The 13,171-nt window shown below is 34.3% G+C and overlaps 1 protein-coding gene across 1 annotated transcript in view; it reads left to right on the forward strand.

Annotated features, from left to right (window-relative positions):
- Positions 1-13,171, forward strand: part of ZWILCH (zwilch kinetochore protein) — a 30,106-nt gene that overhangs the window by 13,404 nt on the left and 3,531 nt on the right. Inside the window, exons 9-17 of the mRNA XM_036239467.1 lie at positions 1,552-1,645; positions 2,152-2,201; positions 2,824-2,929; positions 3,452-3,531; positions 5,235-5,391; positions 5,894-5,922; positions 8,106-8,242; positions 9,364-9,459; positions 10,603-10,715. Coding sequence (XP_036095360.1) covers positions 1,552-1,645; positions 2,152-2,201; positions 2,824-2,929; positions 3,452-3,531; positions 5,235-5,391; positions 5,894-5,922; positions 8,106-8,242; positions 9,364-9,459; positions 10,603-10,715 — 862 coding nt within the window. The remainder of the gene's footprint in view (positions 1-1,551; positions 1,646-2,151; positions 2,202-2,823; positions 2,930-3,451; positions 3,532-5,234; positions 5,392-5,893; positions 5,923-8,105; positions 8,243-9,363; positions 9,460-10,602; positions 10,716-13,171) is intronic.

The following is a 13,171-nucleotide window of genomic DNA, read 5'->3' on the forward strand; positions in this document are numbered from 1 at the left end:
CAATAAAATAAGCTAGGAAAAGAAAATATTAATAAAATCATAAGAAAAAAACACATTTGCTGTATTTATTGAGAACGTATGCATATAAGTGGACCCACATGGTTCAAACCCATATTGTTCAAAAGTCAACTGTATTTTACTTTAATAAGAATTATTTCTGTCACCACCACTTACTACCACAGCTAGAAGGTGCCATGTGGTGCTAGATGGCTGTTTTTTTGCCTGAGGCATCAGCAACTTATAAGTGCAAGAGCTGGTTCAAAACTCTTTCAAATACATGTGTGTCTTTCTAACTTGAAAGTCCTTGCTTTGTTATAATCCCCCTTATAAATTCACCAAATCTTAGATGTGCACAGGGCCATAGTCTCTCCAAGTTCAATCCTCTATATTTTTATAAATGGATAAGAGGAATCTATTGTTGTTCCTTTGAAGTTTCTCTCCCTGTGCCCATCTTAGTCAAAGCCTTTTCATCTCCTTCTTGGACCACTTTAATGGTTATTCATTGTTTCTCAACAGGAGACTGTTGGCATTTTGGGCAGGACCATGCTTTTTGGTTGGGACCATTGTACACATTTCAAAATGTTTAGCATCCTTGCCCTCTACCAAATTAAATGCTCTAAGTGACCCTTACGCTCAGCCATTGCGACATCAAAAATTATCTGCGCAGTTTCCCAAAGACCTCTTGGAGGTAGAGGATGAGATCACTTCTTTTGAGAAACATAGTACTTTCTTTTTTCCTTAGAATCCATCCTGGGTATTTCTGATGAAGAATTTCTGAACTACTTGATCATGTCATTTTTCTTGTCAAAAAGTCAATAGTGGCTGTTGTCTTCCATGTGAAATAAAAAACATTTTTAAGTTTTAAGATTGCTATTCCTGTCTGGCTTCTAGTCCTTATAATCTTCTTTCCCAGTATTCCCTAGGTATTTTCTCCACCTTGGTTGGAATCACCCCCCTCTTCATCACATTCCATGCTCCTTCCCTGCTCTGTAGCTGATGGTTTCCACAACTGAGTTGAAGTTGAGCTGAGGCTTCACATTGTTCCTCTGGCTATTCCAGCCTAACTTGACCCCTTTCCATAATACTTTGGTTTAGATATTGTGAGTATAGGCATATGCATTTGTATTGTTTTTATATAAGCTTCCATTTAGTTATGTTGTCTGTATTGGTCCTTCTTAACCCAAATTAAAAGCATCTTCAGGGAAAGCTCATCAGTCTTGAATCCCGTGACATCTTTGCATGTGGCATCTCAGTTCAGAACACCATCTTTGAATATATGTCCCGATACTGTCAGTTACTAATCATGTGACCTTAAGCAAGTTACTTAGCCTCTCTTAGCTTCAAATAAAATGGAAGTAAATATTAATATCTATCTGCTTTATAGAGTTTTTGTGAGGATTAAATGATGTGCTAATATGAGACAGCAGTTCCTGGCATGAGATTAAACATTCAGGAAATTGTATTGTAACTAATATTGTTACTAAATATATCCTTATTGATTAAACAATGTTTTTTGCTAACACGCTTTTGGGTTTTTTCAATCTCGCATAGGTTTTGGCTGATGGTTTGAGGACTGGTGTAACTGAATGGCCTGCACCTCTGGAAGCAAAATCTGCTGTTGAACTTGTGCAGGAATTTCTGAATGGTGTTTGTTTTCCTAATTTATGCTTCTACCTTATTTTTCTTAATTGGGAATTTATACTTACAATATTCAAATAAGTTGTCTTTTTAGTCTTGGTATTTGTAGTTGAGATGTATAAAGCTATGAGGTCTGTCATGATCAGAAGAATAACTTTCATTCTGAATTGCTGATGGAATGACCTAAGTAATTTTAAAAATAAGATTTAATTTAAAATTTATACACTACAACTATATTGTTGTAGGAGAAGGTGGATTGGAACAGTATCCTTCAAGTGCCTGTCATGTACCTGACATTGTACGTTAGGGGCTTTCACTGTACCTCAGTTCATCCTCCCACCCCTACCTGTTGGGTACCTAAATGACTTCCATTGGAGAGTTAAGTAATTTGCTAAAATTCCTAGTTATACTTTTACTGTTCTCATTTGCCATTTTTTAAAAAGATCAGGTTGGAAATAATTTGGAAAGCAGAAAAATTAAATCCAGAATTAATAAGCTTTTGCCACTTTCTAGACTTAAATAAGCTGGATGGATTTGGTGATTCTACAAAAAAAGACACAGAGGTAAGTGATTATTATCAGTTAGAAATATACACCGAAATAGCTTTTAAAATGTGGTTGTATGATTATCTTTCATGTTTTACTGTCCATGGATCAAATGGATCTGGTACAGCAAAAGCATTGCTTTGAGGTTAGATTTTTCTTGGTCTTTAATGTCAGCACTGGTGATTTTTTTGCCCTTAAGAGCTGATAAATATGTTTAAAGAGAACTAATATGTATGTATTATTAATTGCTTAACTGCAGAGAAGTAGAAATGAATTTTAATATACTATAACATGGTATTACATTAGTATACTAATATAAGATGGTGTGTTAATATTCCAGTGTTGGTATTATTAAATTAAGCTAATTGTGTTGTCATTTGACAAATAGGAAAATGGAGAAAACAGTAAGTTAATTAAATATTTTTACATGAAGGAAAGTTGATGCTTGTTTTTAGGCATCACAGTTTTAAAACAATTTCAGGGGCCCAGCTTTTCATGATCTGTCGATTTGTATATCTTTTCTTTGTTTACATTCATGGATCCACATTTTCTTAGAGCAGCATTTGAAAGATCATTGGCCTTAAATTATTTCACTTTTTTAAAAAGTTAAACTGAGTATTCTCTGACACTTCTTTTTCAGACAGTGAAGCATGACAGTGCTGCATTTGATCGTTCCATTGAGTGTCTTTTCACAGTCCGGTGTGATCTTGATTTTGCTGAGCAGCTGTGGTGCAAAATGAGTAGCAGTAGGTGTCCATCATGATTGTAAAACAAAATTTTTCCTCTTCTTAGGTTTACTAAGTCTTTGGAAATAATACAGTGTGTACTACAAGTTCTGTGTGGAAGTCTGCTTCCTTAGTTTTACATATTCATTTCTAATAATATACTGGCATATTTTACTCAAGAATTATACTAAGACAAAGCAGTTCATAGACTCTATTCCTTTCTCCTGCCTTAAGTATAAGACTTAGATTATACTCTGTTTGTGTGAACCGAAACATGTACCTTAGTAAAATTGCAATTATTAGAAAAAGGAAAAGATATTTCTTAATATTTTACTAGGTGTGTTATTTTGTGGCAATCAGTTTAATTTCTTTCTTTAGAAATGTATTGTTTTTTGGGGTTTTTTTGCCTTTTTCTTTCCTCTTCCTCCATCTATAAAGTACAGATGCTTCTTTTCCTTTTCATTTGTATGTCCCTAAGATTAATGACATATTTGATTTGCAGAAATACCATGAAAATAACGTTAGACTGACTTGTTTTTCAAGGTGTGATTTCATATCAAGACTTGGTGAAGTGTTTCACATTGATCATCCAGAGTCTACAACATGGCGATATACAGCCATGGGTAGGTTTAGTAGTGTATGTTGAACATTTTCTCAGCAGCATAGAATGACAATTAAGGACACGGTTTCTGGAGCAGACTGCCTGAGTCTGAGTTACAGCCCTGCTGCTTACTAGCTGTGTAAACTTCGACAGATTCCTTCATTTCCGTATGCCCCAAATTCCTCATCTGTAAAGTAGAAGTAGGAATAATAGCTTTCTCATAGTGTTATTTGAAGATTAAATAATTTAATTCATACAAAGCACCTAGCTCATAGTTCAATGCTCAGTACTTGTAAGCTACTAATATTCTCATTGTTATTATTGCTATAAATGATAATTCTCATATACTACTGATCAGGGTACAAATTGGAACACTCTCTAAAAAGTAATTTTGATAATGATCCTCAAATTGTCATGACCTTTGAATCAATTCTCTTGTCAGAATCCATCCTAAACTCATACACAGAAATATGTTTCAAGATTTTATGTATCAGAATAGTCATTACAGTCTTATTTATGGTAGCAAAACATTGTAAATGGCCTAAATTTCCACTATTAATGGAATAGCTAAATAATAATATATTCACATAATGGTTCATATGATAGTTGCTAAAAATGATGCTGACAGATGATGTGGAGAATGCTTATAAAGATCGGTAAAAAGAAAGGAGTATACACTTTTATTTAAAAATAAATTTTGGAGAAAAGAACATGGAAGCAAATATACTAAAATGATTTAGCAGTCGCCTCTAGTGGAGGGTTACAAATGAGTTTTTCAACTGCATTATATATTTCTGTACTTTATGAATTTTCCGAAATGAATTTATGCTTGTATATTCAGGAAAAAGCTAAAAAAAAGCTAGAACAAAAAGATTCGTCATTTAATAGGAATTATTTTCAATAATGTGGCTGCCAATTGATGGATACAAAGCTTTGACACTTTCACAGGTGTGAACAAAGCTACAATCCAGAGCAGGGGGAGGGGGGGTGCACACTCTGCCCCTAGTTGGGCATAAGTCATTCTAGGCATTGTAGCCTTGGCCATTTAATTTTTTTCTTGAGTTTCTGTGTTTGTGAAATTTTACAAGTATGTCCCTACCATGTGTAATGAGTGCAAATGCAGTGAAAATAGTTTTAAAAAAAGACAATACAAAAGATTGTGATGTGAAAATTAGAGATAGGAAGACAGTAATGAAAAAATATCAAATATTGTAGGTATGTTTAACATTAATTGTTTAACATTTGGAGCACATGTTAGATCTGTAAATTCAGAGCTCTTTTTAATTTGCAAATGATCGAGTTAATATTTTGGATATTGTAACCAGTAAGGAGTTCCTTATAAAACACACATGGACCGTTGAAGAAGCGTTTTCCCACAGCAGCAGATTTTCAGTGTAGTTGAAGGTGTTCCGTTTGGGTAAAGATGCTCAATAATGCTTAGCTAGGAGAAGAGAATTCCTAGTTGTCAAGCGTCAGAGGACGAACTCTGCCCTCCCTTTGGTGGAATACATCTGGGAGTGATAAGTTTAAACCCTTTCTTAATTGCTTAGGACTTGAACAAATGAGGCAAGAATGGCACTTTAGAAACTGTTCGTAACTTCTGGGCTTTTATTCAAACTATTTATATCTGTAGACTAATGCGAGCTTATAATTTTTAGCTTGTAGCTAATACAGTTTACTTCTTTTCCTTATTGGATTTATTTGTGGTTTTATATAATTTTCTAGCTCCATAGTGGAAGTAACAGTTTACTAAGTAAGCTCATTCATCAGTCTTACCATGGGACCATGGACACAGTTTCTCTCAATGGCACTATTCCAGTTCAGATGCTTTTGGAAATTGGTTTGGACAAACTAAAAAGAGATTATATCAGTTTTTTCATAGGTAAGTTCCTTTCCCAGCTCAAAAAATTAAAAAGTGCATCACATTTGTCAGCCCATAGGTATTCTCAGATTTTATCTTTCTACTTGTCCCTAGTCATTTGTAGTCCTGGCTTTGCTCTTGATTCACGGTGAGACAAACATTTTCATTCTGTAGGTTCTTAGTTTCCCCCTTGATAAAAATATTAAAGATAATTATAGCTTTTGTTTGTATTTAGTTAAAATCTTTTGAAATTCTATAAGGTTAATTTAGTAAATATGAAGGCTTTTATAAGATGTTGTTTTAATATCTAACACTTGATTGTTTTTATCAGGGCAAGCTATGATCACTTTTAGAATAAGTACTGATATATATATTTATGGTATAATGTGCCAGAAAACTTGGCCATTTCTGAGGAACTATTCAGCTTGAGCATCTCTTTTGTATATGAACTATGAAAATTTTTACTTAAATTCCTTAGCAGACAATATCTAAAGCTCATTTGTATATTATTTTTCATAAATAGGTCAGGAACTTGCTTCTTTGAATCATTTGGTAAGTTTATTTTTTTCTTCAAAAGTTGATTTTTCTTTTATTCATTCTGTATATATTATTAAGTGCTTAATCTGTGTCAGCCTCTGTCCTTGGTCCTAGGAAACAGATAAATGAGACAGTGAGCACCCTTAATTACTACTGTCTAGTAAGACAGACAAAAAGGTATCCAACTTAGTGTCATTTCTCATTCTTTATAATTTACGATGTTGACAAAAACCAATTTACTCCCACAACTCTTTTTTATCTAAAATGGTTAGGGAATGCCTTTCTTTGATAGGCTCTATAAAGGAATTTTTGCTTAATATTCTCTTGACCCATTACTATTACACATAAATTTCTGTTATGCACAAATTTCAAAGAATTTGTGATGGTCTTTAATATAGTGATTCAAAAGAGATTTCTAGGTTTCAGGGTCATGATTACAAAATTATGTATTTTTCTAGTGTTTTGATTTAGAAAGTTTAGGAGATTGAACAGCATCTGTACTGACCCTTAACATTCATTAGAAGATCCTTTTAGAAATAGTTTTGTAGTATCAACTTGTTTGTTGTTTGTCTCATAAAAATGCGAGATAGAACATTCTTGCTGTGTCTGTTGTCCAAGATAAGACAACTGGATTCTTTTTGCTATTCAAATTTTAAACATTTATTAAGGATATGTCTTTTTAGTGGAAACTTGCTCTTTTTTTAAATTTAGAAAACTAATAACATTTTTGAAAGTTAGACTACCGAATAGGGGAAATAGTCCTTTAATCTTATCACCAAACTATGAATTCCCCCCTAGTCATTTTATTTGCCTCTTGTTTTTGCTTCTAGTATGGTTGACTCCAAACTTTTGTCACAGCAGTTCTTAAAGTTGAGAATCTCCAGAAGGTTTATTGAAATGCTAATTCCTAGGCCCCAGTGACTTTGTAGGTCAAGGGCTCAGGAATATGTCTTTTGAAATAAGCCATCTCCTACTCCAAATGATTCTGATGTTTTTTTCTTACTGTATTAGTTTTCTGTTACAGCATAACAAATTACTACAAACCTAAAAGCTTAAATGAACATAAGTTTATTATCTTACAGTTTCAAGGGGCCAGAAGTTGGGCATGTTTTAGCTGGGTCCTCTTTGCTCAGGGTTTCACAAAGCTAAAATCAAGGTATCAGCTGGCTGTGTATTCATCTGGAAGCCTACCTAGGGAAAGATCCACTTTGAAGTTCCCTCATTTGTTGTTGGTATAATTCAATGGCTTGTGGCCCTACGACAAAGGTTTTCAAGATTCTGATCTTGGACCAGGATCAGTCTGGTCCTAGAAGTTGCTTGTTGGTCCTTGCCGTGTGACCCTCTCTACAACATGACAAGCAGTTTGTTTTTTCAGCACCAGTAGGAAAGCATCTATAATGCTTCATCTTCTTTTAATGGGCTTACCTGATGAGGTCATAGTAATGACCATAATCTCCCTTCCGATTAATTCAAAGTCAAACAGTATCCTAATCATGGGACTGACATCCTATTTTATTCAGAGGCTCTGGCCTTACTCAAGGGGAAAGGATTATACAAGATGTATACTCCGGGGGTGGGAATATTGGGGGCCACCATCAAATTTCACCTGCCATATTTACCATGGATTATTTCCTTAGGATGGGTTCTCAGAAATAAGATTAGAAGATCTGAGCATTTTATGGTGCTTGGCATACATTGCCAAATTTATTTTTTACAAGGTCGTACCAATTTACCAGTAATATATTTTGGTGAAATCTTATCAATACACTTGCTTAATTTCTTGGTACTACAAGTTTACTACCTGTTTTCAGAGGTGGACATTGTCATCAATCTAGCAAGAGTATTGAAATTAAGAATTTTGTTGCGGATTTGTCATTTATTACATCTAGAGGAGTTGGTGGGTGACATTAATCACCCATTGAGTCTCCTTCATGAAGCAGTTCTGTGATTTGCCTTTACCAGAAAATACGTGTAACGGTTTGCTTAGAACATTCTTAGTGAAGGCTGTACTTATGGATTAGTTAGAGGAATAGCATTGAAAGGTGGTAAATCTATCTAGCTATGCCTTCTGTGTCTTCCCCCTGCCCCCACCACCATGAATGAAGCATCCAGACTCAGGTTTAGCAAGCATAGCTATATTATTTCCAAAGATTCCACTTCTTTAACTCTCTATTTTGCTTATACTTTTTTCATTCCAGGAATATTTCATTTCTCCATCAGTAGATATACAAGAACAAGTATACCATGTTCAAAAACTCCACCATATCCTAGAAATATTAGTCAGTTGCAAGCTTTTCATTAAACCTCAACATGAGCTCCTCTTTTCTTTAACACAGTAAGTATTTCTCTGTGGTTTATTACTTAAAAATGTATTCCCTTCTGAAGTAGTTGCAGCCAAAATATATACTTTTTTTATTATCAGGATAGAATCTATGCATCTTGTCTTCACAATAGCAGAACAGTTCTAAGTCACTCTCATAGGAAGGCAATTCTTTGGATTCTGAAGGAATCTGGTTTGACACTTGGTTCTAGCACTTCCTAACGTACAGAAAAGTTTCCCTTAATTGCATTTTGTTTTCTTATCTATAAAAAGGATCTAAAAACTTCATGTTTTTGATATCAGGATTAAATGATATAATGTGTATAAAATACCTGATACTTATTCAGTGCTTAATAAATATTAATTCCTTCTCTTTTTTTACATACTTAAAAATTTAGGCCAAACTAATTGCCAGCCATCTATATGGTAACTGAATGGAATTAAATTAAATGTTTTACTAGACCTCTGTTAATAGTATTGCTGTGATTTTAAGAGATTTCTGCCAATGAGTTTGACTAAAATCGGTTTGGAATAATCCTCATGCTTGGATTGGTGGTATCTCATGTGTATTGGAGGCCTCAAACTGGAAATTGGCGAACCATCCAGTGGAAGGACTGGGCTTCTTTTTCCCTGTGGAAGGAAATGTACCACCACTGTCTTTACCAAAATAAGAATTTGCCTCAGTTATAGAGGGATATTTCAGCAATCATCATTATTATTTTTTCCATAAATAGTATACGTAAGTTAACATTTTAATTCCCTAGACTCTGAAAACCATGGAGGCTGTATCTTTCTCTTTTGCTTCTTTGTTTTTCTTTTTCTGAAATCTCTTTCTCCCCACTTAAGCCTTTATTTGGGCTGAACTTAAATATATTTACATTTATGAGAAATGTGTCTATTAATTTTTTAAAAGTGAATATTTCCTTTCAAAGAAAGAAAAAAAACAACTTAAGTTTTGTTGGGAGGTGGGTATTATGTGTTTGTTTTTTACTTTTGTGTCCCTGAAAGTATTGTTGTTGATGTTGTGGTTAGAGGTATTCAATAAAATATTTCCCTTAGGAGTTTTAGGCTAACAGAAAGACTTTATGTTTAAGTGACGTTTTTTTCCCAAAAGAGTTCATTTTTATTTTTTTTAGATCTTGCATAAAATATTATAAACAAAATCCCCTTGACGAGCAACACATTTTTCAGCTGCCAGTCAGACCAACTGCTGTAAAAAACTTATATCAAAGGTAAGCAACTTCATAATTAAATTATACTTAAGTCTTGTCATGATTTCAGGCAGTTTTGGTGTCTTTTCCGTGGGGACCTCATGACCCAAGCTGCTTCACCTCTGAAATCTTAATTTTTTTACCCCCTCTCTGGCCATACTCTGGTAGAGTTCTCCTGCTTTCTCCCAGACCTTCTGTCTACTCTCTTTAGACTTTTGGGCCTCGGTGTCTTTCATTTTTCTCTCAATTTGTTATTCCTTTGGCAAACAGCGTAGAAGGGAAATGACAGATTGGGAAAAAAGTGATCAAGGTAATGACAAAGTCAAAGGTATGGCAGTAGAAGTGAGAGAAGAATTTGGGATTGGGGAGGTAGAGGCCAAGACGACAGATTGGCCATCCACATGGACACTAAGCTTGCCTCAAATGATGGTCTTCCCTCAGCATATATACTTGAACTTTCTCTCATAGTCAAGTCACTCTATTTATACCCTCCCTCTATTTAGTTCTCTCTAATCCAAACCCCAGCACTCCCATGAAACTGCTCTGGCAAAGGTTGCCAGTGGCCTTCTACTTGCCAAATTCAGTGGACAGTTTCCAGTAAAACAGTGTTTTTTAGCCCCTTGTGTAATTAGCAGACCCACCAATTCTTTCTCTTTCCATAACACTTACAAGGTGGTTTGGCATTAAACACAATTGCCTTCTTCGTTTCTGTAACCGACATAGCATTCTGTCTTAATTTTAATTTACCTCTCTGGCCCACCTCCAAGACTGAGAATGATTCCCTGTCTTCCTCTCCCTGCTTCTTATGTATGAATTTTTTACTAGAAGTCTACCCTCTGCCCTCTTTTTTTCTTACTTTCTATCTTCCGTGAGTGATTGCATTCATAGTCAAGGCTTCAGTTCCTCTGGGCTAATGATAATTTATAACCCATCTCTCCAGCTTCTCCTGAGCTTCAGACTCATGTTTATAAATGCCTATTAGATATGACTTCCCAATTTCAGTGTCCTGTGTAGGTAGTTCGAACTCTAAAATCCAAAATTTAAAATTGTGACCTGTTCATCTATTCTTCCGTAGTGCTTGTCACATTAGGACTTCATTAAATGACTATAAAGGAAGAAAGGAAATAACTATTTTTTTTCCTTCGATGTTTTTTCTTTCCTTAGTGAGAAGCCACAGAAATGGAGAGTGGAAATAAATAGTGGTCAAAAGAAAGTGAAAACAATTTGGCAACTGAGTGACAGTCCACCTGTAGACCATCTGAATTGCCACAAACCTGGTAAATATAGTTTGTAATCTATTTAAGTAAATTGAAAATGAAAATAAACAAAGTTTTACTGATAGAGATCATTATAATAGCTCTTGTGTTCAATTTTAAATAATTTTCCTGAACTATAGATGTAAAACATTTATTCTGAAAAAATCTTGAAGAGGGGTGCTTTTTTTCATTATCCTAGATAGAGAAACTTTTTTTAAAGGAGATGAAGTGATAGGGACATAGGAATAAAAATAGGCTATAAGATTAAAATGCCATACTTTACTTTTCTGTGCACTGTTTAAAATAGTAATGATATTTTTGCCCTAATGTCTTCTCTGTGTTTGGAATAAGGGTTGAGATTTCTAGTATTCTGTCAAAGATGGTTCACATTGGTCAAAGAATGTCTTTCAGCCCCCAGTGTAATTAGCTGGTCCACCAAGTCTTCCTCCTTCAGTAAGCACCTATAAAATTGTTATCTTCACATATGTGGATTGTATGGTGCTGTCGTCTCTTATTTGTGTAGGTCTTAAATGGATGCATTCAAATATTGCAAAGATTATCCAAAATAAAATCTGTTGGTTTTAAGAGAGAACCCAAGAAGATTTCAAAAGCCTGTAGTTAACCACTGCTGGGAATACAAATACATTGTCTTATTTAAATGATTGATACTTTGCAAAATCATTTCCAGAAAATGTTTATCCTTCCCCCCCAAATATATTTTTATTCAGGCATGATGAAACTTCTCTCAACTAGAGTGGAAACTTCTCTATTCATATGACTGAACTGTATAAGTCCTAAAGAAACAGGAAGAATTTTCCTGAGAATCATCAGTTAAAATCATGCTGTCTTTTCTAAGTGTGATACAAAACATGGAAGCTATAAAAGATTGAAAATCAACTATATAAAAATAGAAAATTTTCTGTATGGCAAAAAATACCAGAGGCAAAACAAAAGACATATAGTAAGCTAGGAAAAGAAATTTGCAGCTCAGGTTCAGAAAAGGGGCTATATTCTTTAGTAAAGAAATTTCACATCACTAAGAAAAATACTAATAACTCAAGAGAAAAATGATCATTTAATATGAATAGTTTACCAGAAAGGAAAGTCAAATGTCATCTTAAAAAGTGCTTGCCCCACCTACAAGAAGAGAAATGCAAATTTGTGTTATATGTTATGTTTTATATTATCTTCCACCTGTCAGTTTAGCAAAGATCAAAAAGTTTGATGTGACAGTGCTGGCAAGGACATGGAAAACAGGCAGTCAACCTCACCCATTGCTGGTTGGAATGTAAAGTTGTACAGCTTCTGTGGAGAACGATATCCACCAAAATTTTACAAGAATATGTTTTTTGGCCCAGCAGTTTCATTTCACTAAGAGGAATTTATTCCACACATATAACCAGATGTGCAAAAAGACCTATGAACAAGGTTATTAATTGATGTATTATTTGCAGCAGCAAAATATTGGGAAAAAACATGGAGAAAAAGGTCAGGAAGGATACAGCCAAATTCCCAAGTGTGGAATGGTGAGGGCAGGAGTGGTTTTCAGCTTTGGCTGAATATTAGAATCATCTGGGAAGCTGTTAAAGTTCTGATACCCAAATAAAGTAAATCAGAATCTCTGGAAGTAGAGCCTGAACGTCAGTAATGTTTAAGTTCTCTAGGTCATTCCATTGTGCAACTAAGGTTAAGAACCATCAACTTAAACATTTTATTTTATCCACATATGTTGTTTCAAGTGTTTTTTTTTTAAAGACATGTATTTTATGATTAAAAGAAAGTTTTAAAGACATGAACATATGAGATACATTTTTGAAAAATGCTGTTTTAAAATTTTATTACATAAAGATTAAACCTCTCCCTTGAAGAAATTCAGGCAAGATTAAACACCTTTTTCCAATGATGCTGAATAAGTGAAATATACTGAACATATCTTTCAGTCTTTTTAATGCAGTTTGCTTCAAAAAGAGTGAAAGCGATTTTGAATGTTAGAGTTAAAACAATTTACTGATGCATTGGTCCAATGACTCCTTTTATGACAATAAAGAATTTTTATGAAATTGTATATTTGTGTGCTTAGAAACACACTCAAACTCCATTTTGCCTTGAATTTTATAACCTTTTCTACCCATCATATATTCTTTGTGTGTTTTGTCTAGAAATTTTTCAGTGACTTTTGGCCCAAAGCAAGACTCACTGTTCAAGGAGGACCTCATTTGTATTCAAACAAAGCCCTGGTTGTAAATATTAGAGCCCAATGATGACTTTGTTTGTGCATGGGGCGGGGGGGGGGGGGCTAAATATCATATATGTTTAAGAAATTAGACTATTTCATTGGCCTGAGTGTTGGTCAAATACTAGTTTTTTCAGAATATTTATGGTATGACACTCTTAAGTAAAGCAATTGATATCAAAGGCAGGAAGACTTAAGAGAGAAAAGTGTACCTTTGCTTTGGGAAGAAAGAATAATGATTTGG

This window comes from Rousettus aegyptiacus, unplaced genomic scaffold (assembly GCF_014176215.1).
Source record: "Rousettus aegyptiacus isolate mRouAeg1 unplaced genomic scaffold, mRouAeg1.p scaffold_m13_p_3, whole genome shotgun sequence".
In the NCBI taxonomy this organism is placed as follows: Eukaryota; Metazoa; Chordata; class Mammalia; order Chiroptera; family Pteropodidae; genus Rousettus; species Rousettus aegyptiacus.